The 21,746-nt window shown below is 39.2% G+C and overlaps 1 protein-coding gene and 1 pseudogene across 1 annotated transcript; both read right to left on the reverse strand.

Moving 5' to 3' along the window:
* Positions 1-4,543: 4,543 nt before the first annotated feature.
* On the reverse strand, positions 4,544-21,735 carry OIP5 (Opa interacting protein 5). The gene is made up of 5 exons (XM_012766460.2): positions 21,362-21,735; positions 20,668-20,734; positions 10,380-10,502; positions 7,087-7,168; positions 4,544-5,111 (listed from the first exon to the last, which is right to left on the reverse strand). The coding sequence occupies exons 1-5, from the start codon at positions 21,681-21,683 to the stop codon at positions 5,016-5,018; spliced, it is 690 nt and encodes a 229-aa protein (XP_012621914.1). The 5' UTR covers positions 21,684-21,735; the 3' UTR covers positions 4,544-5,015.
* Positions 17,012-17,782, reverse strand: LOC105872472 (protein archease pseudogene; annotated as a pseudogene).
* Positions 21,736-21,746: the final 11 nt, after the last annotated feature.

Below are 21,746 nucleotides of genomic sequence, written 5' to 3' on the forward strand. Positions count from 1 at the left end.
ATCTCCCTACACCACCTATGCTCTTCTAAGATATAGCTGTCAATAAATGGCCAAGAATACTTAACTGCACCATAAAACTGTACATCTCTCCTTTCTCAGAGCTTTTACATCATTCTCTACTCAAAAGGGCAGGATTTGCATATAAGCCTTTTAAAATTGATTAGTGGTCCTAATTTTAACATTTTTGTTTCTGGCTTGTACCTCTGTTCTGAAGCAGCGTTGTGACAGATGTGCATCTGTCTACATTTCTAAGTAATTAACCTAAACATTCAGTTGAAACTTTGCATGTTTCCTTGTTCCATAATTCCTCTCAATCAAGGAGTTTACTTTGCATGTTTGTTAAACTAAAACTGGGTTTGGTTGAAATTGCAAGCAATATTGGCAGGCCCATAACTCTGATTTTAGAGTACTAATATTGTAATGCATGGCTGAACATGTCCAGTGTTGTGGTTACTAGTAATTTTACATATGCATTTGTTAATAATGAAGCAATAGAGACTTAAACCAATAGCTTGAATTTATTTGGATTATTAGTTTTCATTTTTTAATTAAAGATTATCTTACTTCCATTGAAAATGGGAAGTAGAAGATAAACAGGGGCAACCATAAGACATTCAAACTGTCAGGAATAGGGCATAACAGTGCTCACCCTTTAACCTCTTTCCTGGTTCCATTAGTCCCCAAGCATGCTTGAAAACAAAAGGCACAAATTACGCATGTTGAATAAATAAGCTGCTATGGCTATAATATCAGAAAGGTGCAGAGTTTCAGAAAAGGCAGGAAAATAAAGAATGCCAATATGGAGCATATAAAATAACTGGGTATGGGGTTTATGTTAAAATTTATGTAGATTAAGTTTGGGGTCTCTGAAAACTAGTATCTTGGAATTGAATAGTCAACATGCACATATTTCAGATGTTTCAGGATTTTCAGGTAACTAGGCAACCGTTGTGGATAGTACTGGTAATGACCAGCCATAAAGGACCCCCGTAAGGGAGACAGTCCTATTTTGTAGACATATGGATACATCTATGTTTTGGTTTCTGTTACTGTATTACATTAAAAAAATTTTGTATAGTCAAAGTTTTATCCTTGATAGTTTAGTCGGACTATATACAATTTCTTTTTTTTTTTTTATTGAGAGTATTCAGAAACAGGAATATATACAATTTCTTACCTAAAGCTTTTTTTTTCTTTTTAAGTGATGGGGTCTTGCTCTGTTGCCCAGGCTGGAGTACAGTGACTTACGTCACTGTAGCCTTGAACTCCGGGGTCTAAGCGGTCCTCAGCCCGAGTAGCTGGGACTACAGGTGCATGCCACCACATCTGGCTCATTTTAAAATTTTTGTAGAGAACAGGGTCTTGCTTTGTTGCCCAGGCTGGTCTCAAACTCCTGGCCTCAAGTGATCCTCCTGCCTTGGCCTCCCAAACTGCTAGGATTACAGGTATGAGCCACTGCACCTGGCCCCTAAAGCTTTTGATCCCAGGTAAAGAGGAGAGCATTTTTCACTTTAAAAAACATGAAAATCCTTGCCATTTATTTTATTTGATGAATAAATAGATCAATTTATTATATAGCTTAAAATTTTCCTTGAGATTTCTTACTTTGAAATAACCTTTATAAGTACAAATCATTATGACAAATAATGTACAAATGGGATTCATGTCTAAAGAAGCTAAATAGAAGAGAATTCCAGACTAAACTACATGGTTTTCACTAGATTACTTTCAGGTTTCATGTTCTATGATTAAAAAAAAATATTTTTCAAAATTATTTTAACTTCATATTCTTTGCTGTGGGACTTCACTACAAATACCCCTGGGAATGAAGTAAGTGGAATGGTAACTTTTCAGTGGTTCATAATTGAACTAGACTTGTCACTGCAATGTTTGTTTTCCATTCAAATATATGAAGTGAGGAGTCATTCCATATTTTCTCTTTGCCACTTAATGATAGCATGTCTGCCAACCAATGAAGACTTAAGGACAGTCTTTCTAAATTCTTCTGATTATTCCATTAAGGCTGTCAAAATAGTTAATATTGGAAAACCAAACATCACAGATTTCTCCAGGAACTCATACTCCTAAACAAAGTCAGAATAGATACCTTATAGTTTTCAGGTTTTGTCTCCCTTGGTAATGATATGCCATGTCATCACTTAACATGTATTTTTCTTCCAGAGGTAAACCATTATCATCAATTTGTAAATAACAGTAGTCTTGTTGCTTATCTTAACCACCCATCTCTTGTAGTTAAAAAGATTAGTATTAGAGAGCCCTTCATATTAGTTTACTTACTGTATAATGTCCACATTACAGTTTACTGTCCTGTCCTATAAGTATGGGAGTTGCTCACGATGTTTACTTGTCCTACATATTCTCCATTGCATCATTAGTATATGTTATAATGATGAAAGAATTTTATTGAATATGTTTGAAGTATTATAAAAGGCAGGTTGCTTTTTAATCTATGCATCTTTGGGATTTTGAAGAAGAAATTTTATTCTCTGATGTAAAAAGGAACTGTTACGAGAGTTGGAAACTCTGCACCTGTGTATATATATATATTTTAGCAATAAAGCAGCATGGGCTGAGAATGCACTGAAATTTCATTGTGTGTTATTTGTTACTTGGAATGAGTAATTTCAAATAGTACAGAAAATTATGATGGAGAAGGAGCCTTTCCATAGACCCATGCTCAAGTAGGCTCCAGACATCAAAGAACAGACCAAGGACAAGGTTTCTTGATACCTAGTTCTGGCAGTCTGTGCTGTATGTTGTCCAGTGGAACAGGCAGCCATCTGAAGAAAAATGGGCATCCTGTTTCAACTGACTCCATTTCCCTGTTTTGCCTACCTTATGCAAGGTCTATCAACAAATAAATATTTAGTTTCTGGTAAGGAAATAGCTAAATTATATAATCATGACACAACTATTGCAGGGAATCCTTCCCATCTGAAATATGATATAAAGTGTTTAAGATGCTCTTACATCAAGTATGTAAATGTTAGCTTAGTTATCTCAAGAGGTTAACGTTAAAGTATAATAATTAAAAGATGCTTCTCTTGATTCAGGAGAAAGGAAAGGTTTTTTCAAGTAAAGTAGGTGTTACAGAGTTCTTTGGGACTGGCTATTGTCAAATGGGGAGGAACAAAGCTATGTGGTTTTTGTCCATGTGACTAATATAACTTCCTCTGATTTATGAAACTATTCATTTAATAAACATTTACTAGTACACTTCACTTTTCCAGATACTGTGCTAGATGGTAGGGTTACAAAAATGGAGTTGGTTTCTTTTTCTTTTTTTGAGACAGAGTATCACTCTGTTGCCCTGTGACGTGGCATGAGCCTAGCTCACAGCAACCTCAAACTCCTAGGCTCAAGTGATCCTTCTGCCTCAGCCTCCCGAGTAGCTGGGACCACAGGCATGTGCCACCATGCCCAGCTAAGTTTTTCTATATATTTTTAGTTGTCCAGCTACTTTCTATTTTTAGTAGAGACAGGGTTTTTGTTCTTGCTCAGGCTGGTTTTGAACTGACCTTTAGCAATCCATCTGCTTCGGCCTCCAAGAGTACCAGGATTACAGGTGTGAGCCACCACGCCAAGCCTAAAAGTTTTTCTAGTGTCCTTTATTGTCCTTGCTTATGGAACCAAATTTGGCAACTCAAAAGCATATTTGCAAGCAAATCAGAATTTTCTCAGTATAAAACCTTTTTAAAGGAAAATGTCCTATATGCAGTATAAAGTGGAAAGAATCTGCTATATATAAAAATTTTACTAGCTACATTTCAACCAAGTTAGCATCTATTACCACCACCACCTGGATATATAATTCCTTGATTATGCTAGTGTCACAGCCTCTCCTTAGTGTCTGCTTGTTGCCTTTCCCTCCCTTTCTCCACAGGACAATGAAAATGAGGTTCTAAAAAAGTAAATTTGATCTGTCACACACACACACGCTTAAAATTCTTCGAGGGCTTCCCATTGTTCTTGGGTGAAAAATAAATATCCTTGCACCCTCTGGTTTCTGGCTACCTTTACAATTCTTGCAGGCTGCCTTTTAATAGGCTCAAACGACCTCACATGGTCTTGGCACATGCTGCTATTCCCTCTATCACCTTGTTAATGGCTACTCTTCTTTGAGACCCTTGCTGAAACTCCACCTCCTCAGAGAGGCCTTCCCTGAACCAGAGACCAGATCAGTTGCCTGCTTTATGTGCTTGTAGCACTGTCCCTTTTTCTCAAAACCCTTACCACTGTCATAATTTTACATGTCTGTATGTGATTATGTGAATGTGTACCTGTGACTAGATTATAAACTTTGTGAGGCTACACAGTAACTGTTTTTGCTTACCTTTTTTACCCAGCACCTAAGCATAATACCTTATAAATTTTTAAATAAATATTTTGATAAGCTACTCAGCCAAAGTGCTACATAAAGGAAAATTAGAGAAAACAATACTTCAGTGAATGTTTGATACTTTATCATTGCTTTCATTATTATCCTGTTAAGCTCAGTTTATAAAAGAGACAAATTATATATTATCCAGTCAATTTATTAAATATTACCTATAGAGTATCAGGTATCTCTATTTCACATAAGCAAAAAATGATTTTTCAGCATTAATAACAACTACTCCACAGAGGAATACAAATAGTCAACATTAAACCCAACTCTACTTTCAGACCAACCATGCAACTTTAGATCAGAAGACACATGGAACATTGCATCCTAATTCCTAAATTTGCAATCAAAGATGTGTTCAGAGATAAGTATTATGAAATTGATAAGAAGCTAAAATAAGTTCTTAAAGCAAATAGCTATTAAACCTGGACAGAAGACTCTTTAATTTCTAATCTAAAAACAGCTTCACAAATCATTTGGAAAATCAGTCTAGCGGCAAACATAATAAACTGCATTTTCCCCCATTCTTGAAGCCAGTCTTTTTCAAGAAAAGACCAAATTGTTGAAGACAATAAAGCCTGAAACCTGATGCTTGAGCCTTGGTTCTGGATCAGTTTTCTGGCTTGGGCTGGTCAAGAGTCACTTCCTTCAGAATCTTCATTAGTGAACTTAAGCGAGTATGCGTTAACATTATCTTCTCTTTTAGCTAGGAAGAGAGATAGATATTAGGGCATCTTAAGCTTAACTCCTAATTTGCTAGTTGTAAACCCACTTCAAATTTTTAAACTAGTTTATATCTAGTGATTGGGAACTGGCAATGTCTCAACACATTTCAAGAACACATTCTGTTTCTGAAAGAACTTCATGCAACAACCTAGTGCACAATAAGATCCTCAGACATAAAGTTTCATGTGAAAAAAGACCAGCCACTGCTGAGCATCACTGTTTCTGTGAGGAATAGAATCAAATGTGGTCAGAGAGCTTTGTGGAGATAGAAGCATCAATTAGTCTTCACCTCCTTTTTCAGTGGCAAGAATTTAGCTTTTCTTTGAACCTTTTGTTAACAGTAACAAATACCTTTCTGATTTGAATATTCTGCAAATGGTCTTCATAAATAACCCTGGTAATTAGGTTTAGAACAAATGTTTTGTTGTAATTAATTAGATAATTTTCAAGAGTTCTGTCACATTAGAAGAGCTATATTGAGAACCACATTTAGTGGTGTTCCTCAGCAGGGCAGAGGCAGTGGTTTCTGGTCATCTCAGCTTGTCCGTCCCAGCATGGAATTTTCACCTACAATCAAGCTGGGGTTCCCAATATTCTTGGCCTATTGTGCCTGTAGTAGAACCAATACACTACAAATGGCCACTCTTGCCTGGAACAGAGCTTCGGCGACACAGAATAGGGGAATGAGAAATACTGGTGGCCCGCCCTTCATGGGGAGATACCATATCCCTTGACTGGGAGATGGGGGGGAAAGGATTCCTTTGTTCTTGGTTGCACCTGCCCAGATGGAGCCTCCCTCCTTCTGTGCTGAGGGTGGGGAGTAGAAGGGAGAGAACAGGTTATGGCTCAGATCCCACAGGCTCTCTCACTGTTCTTACCAAGATGTAGTAGATTTTCTTAAATATTTGTTTTTCTATTTATTGAATGCCTTGAGGAAAATTTCCACAGACTTAAGATCGTTGTTTTCTTTTTAATTTTCTTCAGCTTTGTGGACTCTGTCATTCCAATGTCATTTCCCATGTCAATTATTTTTAGGAACAATACTTACTGACCTTCTCATGAACTCACAGAGTAGAGACTGGTAAATTATGGGCCTACTGCCCATTTTAGTAAATTTTTATTGTAACACAGCCATGTCCATTTGTTTATGCATTATCTATGGCTGCTTTTGCACAATAATGGCAGAGTAGGGTAGTTGAGACTATATGGTCACAAAGCTTAAAATATTTGCATCCAGCCCTTTACAGAAGAGGTTTGCCAACTCCTGGGCTTAGAATGTTGTATAATGAGCTTAGCTAGCTTTGTAAAAAAGCAAACAAAAAAAAAAATCACTGTTCTGTCCTTAATGTTACTCCTAATGTTAAATTTTGAAAAATAAATGTCATTGGTTACAAAATGTGTAATTCACAAGGTATAAACTATTAACACTACTAATGACAAAATCAATAGTAAATTCTAAGATTGTTCTTTTCAGGATAATAAAGTTATAACCAAATTTTCACTCAGTATAAGTCTGCAAGCTACTAAAAAATCTTTCTTCAATTCAAAGCCATCAACTGCTCATAAAACCCATTTAATGCCAAATGTTTAGAGGCTTAAAAAAAAAAAAAACCCATTTAAATAAGAATTCTCAATAATTGTTTTAACCACACCTTCCTCTGAGACTTGGTAAACAATTATAAGGTAACTGCAGAGAGGACAGCTCTATGCAAGATGCTAATGTCCATTCTCAGCACAAAGGCGAATACAGGAATGCAGTAGATAAGCAGCTTTCCCCTCTTCCTGATTTAGACCTTAAAATATGACTTTAGTATTTTGCCTTGTCAATAAAGAAGGCCATACCAAGTATAAACCGTTATTGAGTATCACACCATTTCATCATCCCCTAGCTCATTGGCACAAATTATCAAGAGTAGTATATATTAAAGTAACTAAGAACCATCATGAAATTTTACCTTTGCAATATTTTCTCGTAGAGGTATATTGTGAATATCCATCTCAGATGCATTTACTATGGCTTTTGTTTTTAAATGATAGCTAAATAGAAAATATACAGAGAAAACATTAGTATCATACCACAGTTAAGATTATCAATGAACCAAACTTGCCATCTAAAGAAAAGATCTGTCAAGCAAAGCCTGCCCTCTTAACTGATTACAATTTTAAAACTCATGATGTACACTTAGCCCTCTTTCAGCATCCATGGATTTAACTGTGCACTGAAAATATTTTTTAAAATATGGATGGTTGTATCTGTACTGAACACAGACGTTTTTTCTTGCCATCATTCCCTAAACATTATAACAACTATTTATATAGCATTTACATTGTATTAGGTTATATAAGTAATCTAGAGATGATATAAAGTATATGGGAGGATATAGAAAAATTATATGCAAATATTACACCATTTTATATCAGAGACTTCATTGTCTATGGATCTTGGTATCTGTGAGGGTCCTGGAATCAATCCGCAAGGATACTGAGAGATAACTGTATTTTGTTGGAAAAACAGATTCTCAATAAACAAATCAGAGAAGCTCTGTGCCTCATCCTACCCCTTCCAAGAGACAAAATTATCTCAGGATAAACTGAAGACAAAAACCAGGGTCTTATGAATAATGACGATGAGTATAAGCTTCACACTCCACCAGCAGACCTGTAGCATAGTCTGAAGGAAAGTAATCACATTGTGAGAATAGTGTTGGTTGCCTACCCAGTGGCCATTCTGCACATCTTTCATGCTATCAGAATCCAGATTTTGTCTAGGGCAGCAGTGTGCCCAGCCCTAGCAGATGAATCATAATTGTTGTAAACCAACTGTGACAAGCCTATTTTTAAAATTATTTTTATTTTTTTTCTGAGACAGAGTCTTGCTCTGTTTTTTTTTTTTTTTTTTTTTTTTTTTTTTTTGTAGTTTGAGATGGGGTCTTGCTCTTGCTCAGGCTGGTCTTGAACTCCTGAGCTTAAACGATCTGCCCGCCACTCTGTTGCTTGGGCTAGAGTGCAATGGTGTCAGCCTAGCTCACAGCAACCTCAAACTCCTGGCTCAAGCAACCCTCCTGCCTCTGCCTGCTGAGTAACTGGGACTATAGATGTGCGCCACCATATCCAGCTAATTTTTTCTATTTTTAATAGAGATGGGGTTCTCGCTGTTGTTCAGGCTGGTCTTGAACTCCTGACATCAAGTGATCCTCCTGCCTTGGGCTCCCAGAGTGCTAGGATTACAGAGATGAGCCACCACACCAGGCCTGTGACAAGCATATTGCCACATACTTACTTTCCCAGCTTAAGGTGATCATGTGACATAATTCTGGTGACCATGAATAAAGAAATTTATGCTGATAAAAGGAGATTTTTTTCTTGTGTTCCCATACTCTCCATATCCTTTTTCTTCCTGTTGAGGATGCTAGCATGGATAGATGGAATGATTGTAATTAAAGCAGTCATCCTGCATCCAAGAGGAAAAAGCCAAGAGAACCAGAAGAGTGCTAACTCAAAGCCCTGTGATAGGCCGGGCGCGGTGGCTCACGCCTGTAATCCTAGCACTTTGGGAGGCCGAGGCGGTCGGATTGCTCAAGGTCAGGAGTTCGAAACCAGCCTGAGCGAGACCCCGTCTCTACCAAAAATAGAAAGAAATTAATTGACCAACTAAAAATATATATACAAAAAAAAATTAGCCGGGCATGGTGGCGCATGCTTGTAGTCCCAGCTACTCGGGAGGCTGAGGCAGTAGGATCGCTGAGCCCCGGAGATTGAGGTTGCTGTGAGCCAGGCTGACGCCACGGCACTCACTCTAGCCTGGGCAACAAAGTGAGACTCTGTCTCAAAAAAAAAAAAAAAAAAAAAAAAAAAAAAAAGCCCTGTGATGGTTGAGCAACTAAATGATTCCTGGAGCAGCCAACTGCCCCTGCCTCTTACTAATGCCACTGTCAGTCAGATTTTCTGTGATTAGCAACTAAAGTCATCCTGATAGAGATTTATTATCTTCCCAGACCCATGCCACCAATACTTTCCTAGTTTCTACTTAACTGACTTTTGATCCAACTCATTTTAAAGATTAAGAAATTAATCAAAATCCCAGAATGCTTTTCAAATTTATGTTAAAATTTTTTATTTTTACTTCCCTAGCAAAAACTCAATTATAGCTCTTCTAGGACATTTACTTATACCTGTTTCCAAAAAAGATTTGAGATTACTAATAACACATGCTTAGGGATACTTTTATTTCCTCTTTAAACTTAATTCTTTTTTTTCTTTCTTTTTTTAAGACAGAGTCCCTCTGTCACCCAGGCTGGAGTACAGGGGCAACATCAGGCATCACCGTAACCTCAAGCTTCTGGGCTCGGGCGATCCTATTGCCTCAGCCTCCTGAGTAGCTGGGACTACAGACGTGCGCCACCATACCCAGCTAATTTTTCAAATTTGTTGTAGAGATGGAGTCTCAATATGTTGTCCAGACTGGTCTTGAACTCTTGGCTTTGGGTGATCTCCTGTCTTCGCCTCCCAAAGTGCTGGGATTACAGGGGTGAGCCACTGTTCCTGGCCCTAGGTATCTATTCTTGATCCCATACCTGGGAGTGGTATCACACATGAGAAAAACAACCACAAGACTGGCTATGGGATGGAGACAAACCCAAAAGGTGTCTACAGTAACATTATTTTGCAAAAGCTTATTACCTTCTAGAATTTTCTTTAATGAAAGAATTCCCTCTGAATTGTTCTAGGGTATGATTAATACATAGTAGGATTATAAGACATATTTTTTTTTGAGACAGAGTCTCACTTTGTTGCCCAGGTTAGAGTGAGTGCCGTGGCATCAGCCTAGCTCACAGCAACCTCAAACTCCTGGGCTCAAACAATCCTGCTGCCTCAGCCTCCTGAGTAGCTGGGACTACAGGCATGTGCCACCATGCCCAGCTAATTTTTTCTATGTATATTAGTTGGCCAATTAATTTCTTTTTTATTTATAGTAGAGACGGGGTCTCGCTCTTGCTCAGGTTGGTTTCGAACTCCTGAACTCAAACGATCCGCCCGGCTTGGCCTCCCAGAGACCTAGGATTACAGGCGTGGGCCACCGCGCCTGGCCAAGACATTTTAAATGATCATAAAATTATGACATTATATTTTCATCCTAGCTTTAGCATCTTTTTCGTCCTTTTCAAGCATCTTCTTTGGTACAAACACTTTGTCTTTTCTAGAAGATCTTTTAATATTAATTTGATGAACAATATTTAAGTGTACTTACCACATAATTTTGTCACTGGAAAGGCAGAAGTGACCTCTCAAGGCAGCCATGGCAGCATGGGTAGAATATAGATGGAAACCAATGGGAATCCCACAAGGACCACAGAATAGAAGGTTATAAGTGCTAAAGGAAGGGAAAAACAGAATATGGGTAAGAAAGAATATCATAGAATTTAAAAAACAACCAGTCTCTGGAAGGATTCCAGTCACCTAAGACATAAGTGAAAATGATGCCATAATAGGAATAAGACTGGAAGAATGTCACATTTAACAAATGTTGGCCAGGTACAGTGGCTCATGCCTGTAATCCTAACATTTTGGGAGGCTAAGGTGGGAGGATTGCTTGAGCTCAGAAGTTTGAGACCAGCCTCAGCAAAAGCAAGACCCCATCTCTACTAAAAATATAAAAAATTAGCTGAGCATGGTTGCTCACACCTATAGTCCCAGCTACTCAGGAGGCTGAGACAGGAGGCTTGAGCCCAAGAGTTTGAGATTGCAAGTGAGCTACGATGACACCATGGCATTTGCCCAGGCAACAGAGTGACTCTGTCTCAAAAAAACAAAAACAAAAACAAAAATAAAAAACAGGCCAGGTACGGGGAGAGCGAAACCTTGTCTCTACTAAAAATAGAAAGAAATTAATTAGCCAACTAAAAATATATAGAAAAAAATTAGCCATGCATGGTGGGGCATGCCTGTAGTCCCAGCTACTCAGAAAGCTGAGGCAGAAGGATTGCTTGAGTCCAGGAGTTTGAGGGTGCTTTGAGCTAGGCTGACGCCACGGCACTCACTCTAGCCTGGGCAACAAAGTGAGACTCTGTCTCAAAATAAATAAATAAATAAAATAACCCTATCTTGGGGTGGGGTGGAGGGACAAAATATATTAAATTTCTTTGTAATAACAAGTCTCATACCACACATATAGTACTGTAATTTTATGAATACAGGTAACCAAAAAGCAAGCCATGAAATAAAGTTGCATTAATTTGAATTAATTCCACATAGTAATTAATTAGTTCAGACAAAGCACAGTACTTATAGACAAATATCTTAGAAGAAACTAATATATGGAACAACACAATATGTAAAGAAATCCCAATATTATGCTTATGCATGCAATATAACAGAAATATAGGCATATGTCAATGATATTGTTGGTTTGTTTTCAGACCACTGCCATAAAGCGAATATCACTACAAAGCAAGTCATAAATTTTTTGGATTCTCAGGGCATATAAAAGTTATTTTTACACTATACTATAGTCTGTTAACAGGCATCCTCAAACTACGGCCTAGCACATTTATCCAGCCCTCCGGGTATTTTTGCCACTGCTGCCCGTCCTGCTTAGCAGCCCACTCGTCCTGGGCCCACAGTGCGCACTCTCCAACGGTCTGAGGGAGAGTGAACTGGCCCCCTGTTTAAAAAGTTTGAGGACCCCTGGAAGTGTTCAGTAGCATTATATCTAAAAATACAATGTAAATACCTTAATTAAAAATGATTTTATTGCTAAAAAATGTTAATCATCTCAGCCATCAGCAAATAATAATCTTTTTGCTGGTGGAGAGTCTTGCCTTGATGTTGATGGCTGCTGACTGATGAGAACAGTGGGTGCTGAAGGTTGGGGTAGCTGTGGCAATTTCTTTAAACAAGACAATGAAATTCACTGCATCAGCTGACTCCTCCTTTCACAAAAGATTTCTCTGTAGCATGTGATGCTGTTTAATAGCATTTTACTTGCAGTTTCTTTCAAAATTGGAGTGAATCCTTTCCAATCCTGCTACTGCTTTATCAAGTAAGTTTATATATATAATATTCTAAATCCTTTGTTGTCATTTCAACACTGTTCACAACATCTTCATCAGGAGTCAATTCCATCTCAAGAAATTACTTGCTTTGCTCATCCATAAGAAACAACTCCTCATGCATTTAATTATCATGAGATTGTGGCAATTCAGTGACATCTTCAGGCTTCACTTCTAATTCTACTTCTCTTCCTAGTTCTACCACATCTGCAGTTACTTCTTCCACTGAAGTCTTGAACCCCTCAAAGTAATTTTTTCCAAACTCCTGTTCATGTTGATATTTTGACCTCCTCCCATGAATCATGAATATTCTTAATGGCATCTAGAATAATGAATCCCTTCTGCTTCGCAATGCTTAGAGAAAAGAAGTAAAAATAAGATAAAATAAAATTAAAAAAAAAAAATAGAATACTGAATCTTTTCCAGAAGGTTTCCAATTGACTTTGCCCAGATCCATCAAAGGAATCACTACCTATGGCAGTTATAGCCTTACAAAATATATCTCTTAAATGATGAAATTTGAAAATCAAAATTACTGCTTGATCCATGGGCTTCAAAATGGATGTTTAATCAGTAGGTATGAAAACAATTTCCTTGTACATCTTGGGTGACCAGGTATATTATCAATGAACAGTAAATCTATATTTTCATATCTCATGGTTTCTACCAGAGATATTTTGAATCTTTTTTTCTGATAGTAGATCTCAACAGTGGGCACAATTCAGTAAATCATGCTATAAACAGATGTGCTATGTGCTGTCATCCAGGCTTTGTTGTTCCATTTATAAAGCACAGAGTAGATTTAGCATAATTCTTAAGGGTCCTGGGATATCAGGAATGGTAAATTGAGCATTGGCTTCAACTTGAAGTCACCAGCTGCATTAGCCACTAACAGGAGTGTCAGCTTGTCCTTTGAAGACTGTCACTGATTTGTTTCTAGCTAAGAAAGTCCTAGATGGCATCTAATTCCAATACAAAGCTGTTTCATCTACACTGAAAATGTCTTGTTTAGTGTACCCACCTTCATCAGTGATCTTAGCTAGATCTTCTAGATGGGTGACTTGCTGCAGCCTTTCCATCAGCACTTGTTGCTTCACCTTGTACTTTTATGTTATAGGGATGGCCTCTTTCCTCAAACATCATGAATCAACATCTGCTGTCTTCAAGCTTTTCTTTGGCACCTTCCTCACCTCTCTAAGCCTTCATAGAATTGAAGACAGGCCCTTGTTCTCCGTTAGTCTTTCGCTTAAGGGAGTGTTATGGCCGGGCATGGTGGCTCACGCCTGTAATCCTAGCATTCTGGGAGGCCAAGGAGAGTGGATTGCTCAAGGTCAGGAATTCGAAACCAGCCTGAGCAAGAGCGAGACCCCATCTCTACTAAAAATAGAAAGAAATTAACTGGCCAACTAAAAACATATATATAAAAAAATTAAGCCGGGCGCGGTGGCTCACGCCTGTAATCCTAGCACTCTGGGAGGCTGAGGCGGGCGGATAGCTCGAGGTCAGGAGTTTGAAACCAGCCTGAGCAAGAGCAAGACCCCGTCTCTACTATAAATAGAAAGAAATTAATTGGCCAACTAATATATATAGAAAATTAGCCGGGCATGGTGGCGCATTCCTGTAGTCCCAGCTACTCGGGAGGCTGAGGCAGAAGGATTGCTTGAGCCCAGGAGTTTGAGGTTGCTGTGAGCTAGGCTGACGCCACGGCACTCACTCTAGCCTGGGCAACAAGCGAGACTCTGTCTCAAAAAAAAAAAAAAAATTAGCCGGGCATGGTGGCACATGCCTATAGTCTCAACTACTCAGGAGGCTGAGGCAGAAGGATTTCTCGAGCCCAGGAGTTTGAGGTTGCTGTGAGCTAGGCTGACGCCACAGCACTTACTCTAACCTTGGCAAGAAAGTGAGACTCTGTCTCAAAAAAAAAAAAAAAAAAAAAAGGTTGTAGCTGGTTTGACCTTCCATCCAGACTATTAAAATTTTCTGTATCAGAATATCACTGGAGTAGCACTTTTAATTTCCTTCAAGAACTTTTTCTTTACATTCACAACTTTGCTTTCCATATGCCTTCCTTACTGAGCTTAATCATTTCCAGCTTTTGATTTGACGTGACAGATTTATGACTTTTCCTTTCACTTGAACACTTAGAGGCCATTATAGGGTTATTAATTGGCTAAATTTCAATATTGTTGTGTCTCAGGGAATAGGGAGGCCCGAGAAGAGGAAGAGAGATGGGGGAACTGCCAGTCACTGGAGCAGTCAAAACACACAAAACATTTATCAATTAAGTTTGCCATCTTATTTGGGTGTAATTGATGGCACCTCAAAAGAATTATAATGGTAACATAAAAGATGACTAATTGGCCGGGCACGGTGGCTCACACCTGTAATCCTAGCACTCTGGGAGGCCAAGGCGGGTGGATTGCTCGAGGTCAGGAGTTTGAAACCAGCCTGAGCAAGAGCAAGACCCCATCTCTACTATAAATAGAAAGAAATTAATTGGCCAACTAACATATATAGAAAAAATTAGCTGGGCATGGTGGCACATGCCTGTAGTCCCAGCTACTCGGGAGGCTGAGGCAGGATTGCTCGAGCCCAGGAGTTTGAGGTTGCTGTGAGCTAGGCTGACGCCATGGCACTCACTCTAGCCTAGGCAACAAAGCAAGACTCTGTCTCAAAAAAAAAAAAAAAAAGATGACTGATCATAGATCACCATAACAGCTATAATAATAATGAAAAAAATTTTAAATTGTGAGAATTACCAAAATATGACACAAAGACACGACGTGAGCACATGCTGTTGTAAAAATGGTGCCGATAATCTTGCTCAAGGCAGCGTTGCCACAAACTTTCAACTTGTAAAAAAATGCAGTATCTGTGAGGTACAATAAAGTGAAGCACAATAATATAAGACATGCCTATATTTCATTGAATATTAGTACACAAAAGAAAAATTTTAATAAATTCAGATAGTGAAATTAATGATACAGCAGTGCCTCTGTGGCTATGGAATCATAGTTTCTGATTAAAAATTTTAATTTCCACAATTTGCCTCTGATCATTTGTATTGTCTGTGGCTCATTATTTTTGTTAAGAAAGTTACCACACTAGGTAGTAAGTCCTTACCCATACTCATAGAGCTGTTTTGGATTACCTTGCTCCATCATTAAGGGTTAGCATCATCTAACTTGCAGGGCCTTCCATTCTTACATTGGATCATGGACATTGGAGGATTTTATTAGAAGTACATACTTCCAATATACTGGCAAATATAACTGCTTCTCCATTTCCTTATCTGTAAAATGAGGTCAACTAGATTATAAAATCTTTTAGTCATAACATTCTGTGAATTTACAAGACAATAGAAATAATACCAACAAGGGGTGAAAAGTTGACTTGTCTTTGATTTGCTTTAAAAATACTTCAGGGCCAGGCGCGGTGGCTCATGCCTGTAATCCTAGCACTCTGGGAGGCCGAGGCAGGATCACCCCAGGTCAGGAGTTCAAAACCAGCCTAAGCATGAGCAAGACCCCCTCCCTCCTTCCCCCGTCTCTACTAAAAATAGAAAGAAATTAATTGGCCAACTAAAAATATATAGAAAACATTAGCCAGGCATGGTGGTGCATGCCTGTAGTCCCAGCTACTTGGGAGGCTAAGACAGAAGGATTGCTTGAGCCCAGGAGTTGGAGGTAGGTGTGAGCTAGGCTGACACCATGACACTCTAGCCTGGGCAATAAAGTAAGACTCTGTCTCACACACACACACACAAAAAAATACTTCAGGATAAAATAAGTGAAAAGTATAAATGGAACAAAATTGTCAAAATATTGATAATTGTTGAAAAGAGTTGATGGGTACAGTATTTGGCATATGTTTAAATTTTTCCATAATAAAAAGTTTTAGACCGGGCGCGGTGGCTCACACCTGTAATCCTAGCACTCTGGGAGGCCAAGGCGGGCGGATTGCTCAAGGTCAGGAGTTCAAAACCAGCCTGAGCAAGAGCGAGACCCCATCTCTACTATAAATAGAAAGAAATTAATTGGCCAGCTAATATATATATATAAAATTAGCCGGGCATGGTGGCGCATGCCTGTAGTCCCAGCTACTCGGGAGGCTAAGGCAGTAGGATTGCTTGAGCCCAGGAGTTTGAGGTTGCTGTGAGCTAGGCTGACGCCACGGCACTCACTCTAGCCTGGGCAACAAAGTGAGACTCTGTCTCAAAAAAAAAAAGAAAAAAAAAAAGTTTTAAAAAGAGTCAATCTACAAAAAATATTGAATGCTTAACTTAGTTTATTCCAAAAAGTAGTTTTCCAATAATATACTTTTCTTACAATTGGGTTATGCCTTTAAAAAGAGAAAAAAGTTCCTATATTATAAGGATTCTCACTAAAATATTTATGGCCAGAATGATACAATTTCAAGTATCTGTTTCAAAATATGGGGTGAAGGAGTTAAGTATGATTTTTTTTTTTCTCAAATTATTCTTTTTTTGAACTGGATTCAGTCCCAGGCTGCTGCTTACATCAGTGGTCCCTTTTAGGTCGAGGCTGGAGGGCTTGCATCCCACTGGAAGGGCATGAGGCACCTGCGGCCACAGCAGGGAATTAACAAATGAAGGACCATAACTGCCCCTCAAGAACTGAAGAATTTATTAAAGTTTGAATACTGGGGAACATAGACCAAGGCTGTGCCCTGATTTTCCATTTCCCAAAGTCATACTTTAAGTTTAAAATTTCCGTTCTGCAAATTTCCATCGATCAAAAGAAAATATAGAACTTAAATCATAGGATCTTCTTAAAAAGAAGAGGAAAAAAACAGTTCTTCCCAGGAGTAGTTTTATTTTCTTTTCTTTTTTGGTGTCTTAAATGTCAATAATCACAAAAACTTCTGGCTTCTCTTCATTATAGACCTGCATTGCTGAATATGTTATTGCTTTGACTTCTGAGGGTGCTTGGACAATGAAAATTCTTCTCCCCACCCAATTGACCGTACTTTGAAATTTCTTTGATCGATATTAAGTACTTTCACTTCCTGGGGTATGAAGAATTCATCAGCACTGAACTTATAAAGCCATTCATTCAAAAAGTGAAACAGAAGAGACTGTAAGTCATCTCCTTGAGTTTCCACTTCTATTGTTTGGAGGGGCTCCACAGTCCCAGTATCTGTCATGTAACCAAACATGGCCATTGCACATTGCTCAAATGCTTCCTCCAAAGTATCTCCCCATGCATGTAACTGAACATCCGCTGTATGATCCAAATATTCGTACTTCTTATTGACTGGCGGATACTTGGCCTTGATCGCCTTCTGCTCCTCGGTCAAATTGTCTCTAACATCTGCCTCTTCCAGCACCATGATTGCCTTAAGTATGATTTTGATGAAACACAATTGGCCATGGATTAACTGTTCTAGTGTAGTGATGGGTGTATAGTTCATTATATTCTTCTGTCTGGTGTTTGTGCCATAACAATTAAAAAACAATGTACTTTACTTACAATCAATATAAGCAAAATTCCATTTAATACTGACACTTAGTTGAGCACAACCAAATCTCAGAGTAACAAAGCTATTTCTAAGTGTCAGCACACTATAAATAATGCTTTTTGTTCTGACATACAGCATGTTAAAAAAAAAAAATAATGCTTTTTGAAATTAGTTGCAATAAACCGTCTACCAGTAACAGAATAATAAAATGTAGATGCAAGAAATAACCTTGTATCTATCTACCTTGTGACTTTGAATCCAGGAGGTATCATAACTGAAAAGCTCATGCCAATTTTAAGATGTTTAAATGTGGGAGAGGGAGAGTATACCTTAGAATTAATTAAATATGGTAGATTGAGAGGGATCAGTATCCTTCATATGCATTATTGAGATAAAATTAAAATTAGAACCCAAGTCTTATTTCAAAATTTATGCTTTATTAGCTATATCAGTAATCATCCTCTTAATTCATTCTCTGAGCCCATCTAGGTAATGAACATAAACGCTCTTTAAAAAAAAATCAACTTGTCGCGAGCTGTGCCATTTCGTTATCCTCTCCCTAAGTCCCATAGCTCTTCTTATTCCACAAATACAGAAACACATGGGACTTTCCCTACAGTGTTTTGCAAAGCATCTATACTAGCATTGTCTCACAGGAATATAATATGAGCCACATACGTGATTTTAAATTTTCTACTAGTCTTGATTTAAAAAAAAAGGAAACAGGCGGGTGCGGTGGCTCATGCCTGTAATCCTAGCACTCTGGGAGGCCGAGGCGGGCAGATCTTTTGAGTTCAGGAGTTAGAGACCAGCCTGAGCAAGAGCAAGACCCCATCTCTACAAAAAAAATAGAAAGAAATTACTTGGACAGCTAAAAATATATAGAAAAACTTAGGTGGCCATGGTGGCACATCCCTGTAATCCCGACTACTTGGAAGGCTGAGCCAGAGGATTGCTTGAGCCCAGGAGTTTGAGGTTGCTGTGAGCTAGGCTGATGCCACGGCACTCTAGCCTGGGCAACAAAGTGACACCTGTCTCAAAAAAAAAAAAAAAAAAAGGAAACAGGTGAAATAAGTTTTAAAATATTTTATTTAAGCCAATATGTTAAAAATGTCATTTCAACATTTAATCATTCTTAAAAAGTGATCAATTTTTCTGTACCAAGTTCTTGAAACCTAGTGTATGTTTTGCATTCACAGCCTATCTCAATACAGAATGGCTGTATTTTTTTTTTTTTTTTTTTGGGAAGAAATCAGCGAAGGAAAGAATGGCTGTATTTTAATAGCCACATGTGACTAGTCGTTACAGCAATGGACAGCACAGGTCTAGATGCATTATCCTTCTCTCCAAAAGGAGATTCAAGGAGCTTCTGCCTCTGGCCCCATATCACCCAATTCCAAGGAGGCCATCACTCCTTCCTTCACTGTCCCCTTTGAATAGGAAGAGGACTCCAATAGCCATAGGGAGAGTCTTTCAGTTGGGAAAGAGAAAGGGAGTTTCATGTTTGTTGTTCACTAACGCAGTATCATGTTTGTTCACTAATGCAGTTTCATGTTTGTTCAAGCTACCGAATTCTTCCTGGTTACTGGACAATGCAACTAAGAATTCCTATACTTTAATCCTAAAAGTGAACCAAACTGTGGTCAAAATGAATTGTCTTGCCGTGAAAGCCAACACTCAAAATTGAGGATTAAAATACACCTCTAACTTGAAAAAGTAAAAATAAGGAAAAATAGATTAAAATGTTAAAAAATTGAATAGCCTTGTAATACCAAACTCATTGAGTACTTACTTTGTCACTTGTAAACCACAATACTGGCTAGATGCAAAGTTTACAAGGTAGTATTAAAGTGCATAACATTCAACTTGTGTTTTTCCCTAGTTTCTCGGGTTATAGAAGAATCAGACTTGACATAGCTTATTACAAACTCCACATTAAATGCAAACTTAAAAGTCCCAGTATCTCAAAGGACTGTCATTTATAGTATGTTACTATTACTATAAACCAAAATGATATTTCCTCTTTTTTCCTCTTCTAGACATAACTTTCTTAGCCTCACTTCACTTGTACATGCCACTGGGGAGATGTAGCCCTCAGAAAGATCTTAAAACCTATACACAAATATTAGGCTGGGCGCGGTGGCTCACACCTGTAATCCTAGCTCTCTGGGAGGCCGAGGCGGGCAGATTGCTCAAGGTCAGGAGTTCAAAACCAGCCTGAGCAAGAGCAAGACCCTGTCTCTACTATAAATAGAAAGAAATTAATTGGCCAACTGATATATATATAAAAAAAAAAAATTAGCCGGGCATGGTGGCGCATGCCTGTAGTCCCAGCTACTCGGGAGGCTGAGGCAGAAGGATCGCTTGAGCCCAGGAGTTTGAGGTTGCTGTGAGCTAGGCTGACGCCACGGCACTCACTCTAGCCTGGACAACAAAGTGAGACTCTGTCTCAAAAAAAAAAACAAAAAAAACCTATACACAAATATTAATATAACTTTTCCATTTCATTAATATATCAAGTTTGTACAAGAGTCAAAGAGGTAAAAGTAACCTCCTAGCCAAGGCGGGTAGATCACTCAAGGTAAGGAGTTCGAAACCAGCCTGAGCAAGAGCCGGACAGTCTCTACTATAAATAGAAAGAAATTAATTGGCCAACTAAAAAATATATAGAAAAACTTAGCTGGGCATGGTGGCACATGCCTGTAGTCCCAGCTACTGGGGAGGCTGAGGCAGTAGGACCACTTGAGCCCAGGAGTTTGAGGTTGCTGTGAGCCAGGCTGATGTCATGGCACTCTAGCCAGGGCAACAAAGTGAGACTCTGTCTAAAAATAAAAAATAAAAAAAATAAAAGCAACCTCCTATCCTTCAAATATACTGAATTGAATGGAATAACCTTTTCTTCTAGCACAACATAGGAACAAACTGTTTTCTCCTCGCACACGTCAGTTCCAGGGTCCTCAGTCTCAGGTCAAGGACTAAGAACAATCGGGAATTCTCAGTACATACCTCCCTTTGAGCGAATCTTCAATGCCAACTAGGAAGCGCGTTTCCAAACGGACGTTATTTGTGACTCCTATGAATACAAACACGGGTCAGAATGCGTACTTCTGCGGGCCTTGAAATAGAAATCCACCCCGTCGACTCATCATGGCCATTAAAAAAAAAATCAAGAAAAGACTCCCCCATTTCCCGCCCCTATCCCCCAAGTCAAGGGGTTAATGTCCTTACAAATCTTCATCCCCGTTTCTTCCACAGCTGTTTGTTTTTTGGTGGTTTTTTTTTTTGTTGTTGTTTTTTTGAGTCACAGTCTTGTTCTGTTGTCCAGGCTAGAGTGAGTGTCGTGGCATCAGCCTCGCTCACAGCAACCTCAGACTCCTGGGCTCAAGTGATCCTCCTGCCTCAGCCTCCAGAGTAGCTGGGACTACAGGCATACCTGGCTAATTTTTCCTATATATTCTTAGTTGGCCAATTAATTTCTTTCTATTTTTAGTAGAGACAGGGAAGGAGGGGGTCTCGCTCATGCTTAGGCTGGTTTCAAACTCCTGACCTTGGGCGATCCTCCTGCCTGGGCCTCCCCAGAGTGCTAGGATTACAGGCGTGAGCCAACGCGCCCATACCCCAGCTGGTTTTCAGCCACCCAGTGAAGAAAGCCGGAACACCCCCTGGGGCCCGCCTTTCCCAATCGCCGCATCCAACTCACTGGAGAAGACCACGGCTCCAAGGGACAGCGACAGGTCCCAGGCGAAGTGCACTGAGTCGGCAAGCACGGCGTGGCACTGGGCGCAATGGAACACTGTGCACCTCTCGGGCTCCAGCCACCGCGGCAGCTGCGGGCCAGCAGCAGGCTCCTCCGCCTCTAGCTTTGCGGAGCCTAGAAGCGAGGATCCTTTCACTACCTGCGTGTCCCACTCCATGGAGGTTGTCAAAGAAGGTTCGTCAATCGGCCTCCTAGCGCCATCATTAAAGTCACCCCCAGGCAGCGCTGCACCGCACGAGCGATGCTGTTGTGGCCGCGCCGCCATCTTCCAGCAACAGGCGCCTCCATTTCAAACCCGCACCAGGCCCCGCCTCAAGTACGGTTCTTG

The sequence above is a fragment of the Microcebus murinus genome, chromosome 6, assembly GCF_040939455.1.
Source record: "Microcebus murinus isolate Inina chromosome 6, M.murinus_Inina_mat1.0, whole genome shotgun sequence".
NCBI lineage: Eukaryota > Metazoa > Chordata > Mammalia > Primates > Cheirogaleidae > Microcebus > Microcebus murinus.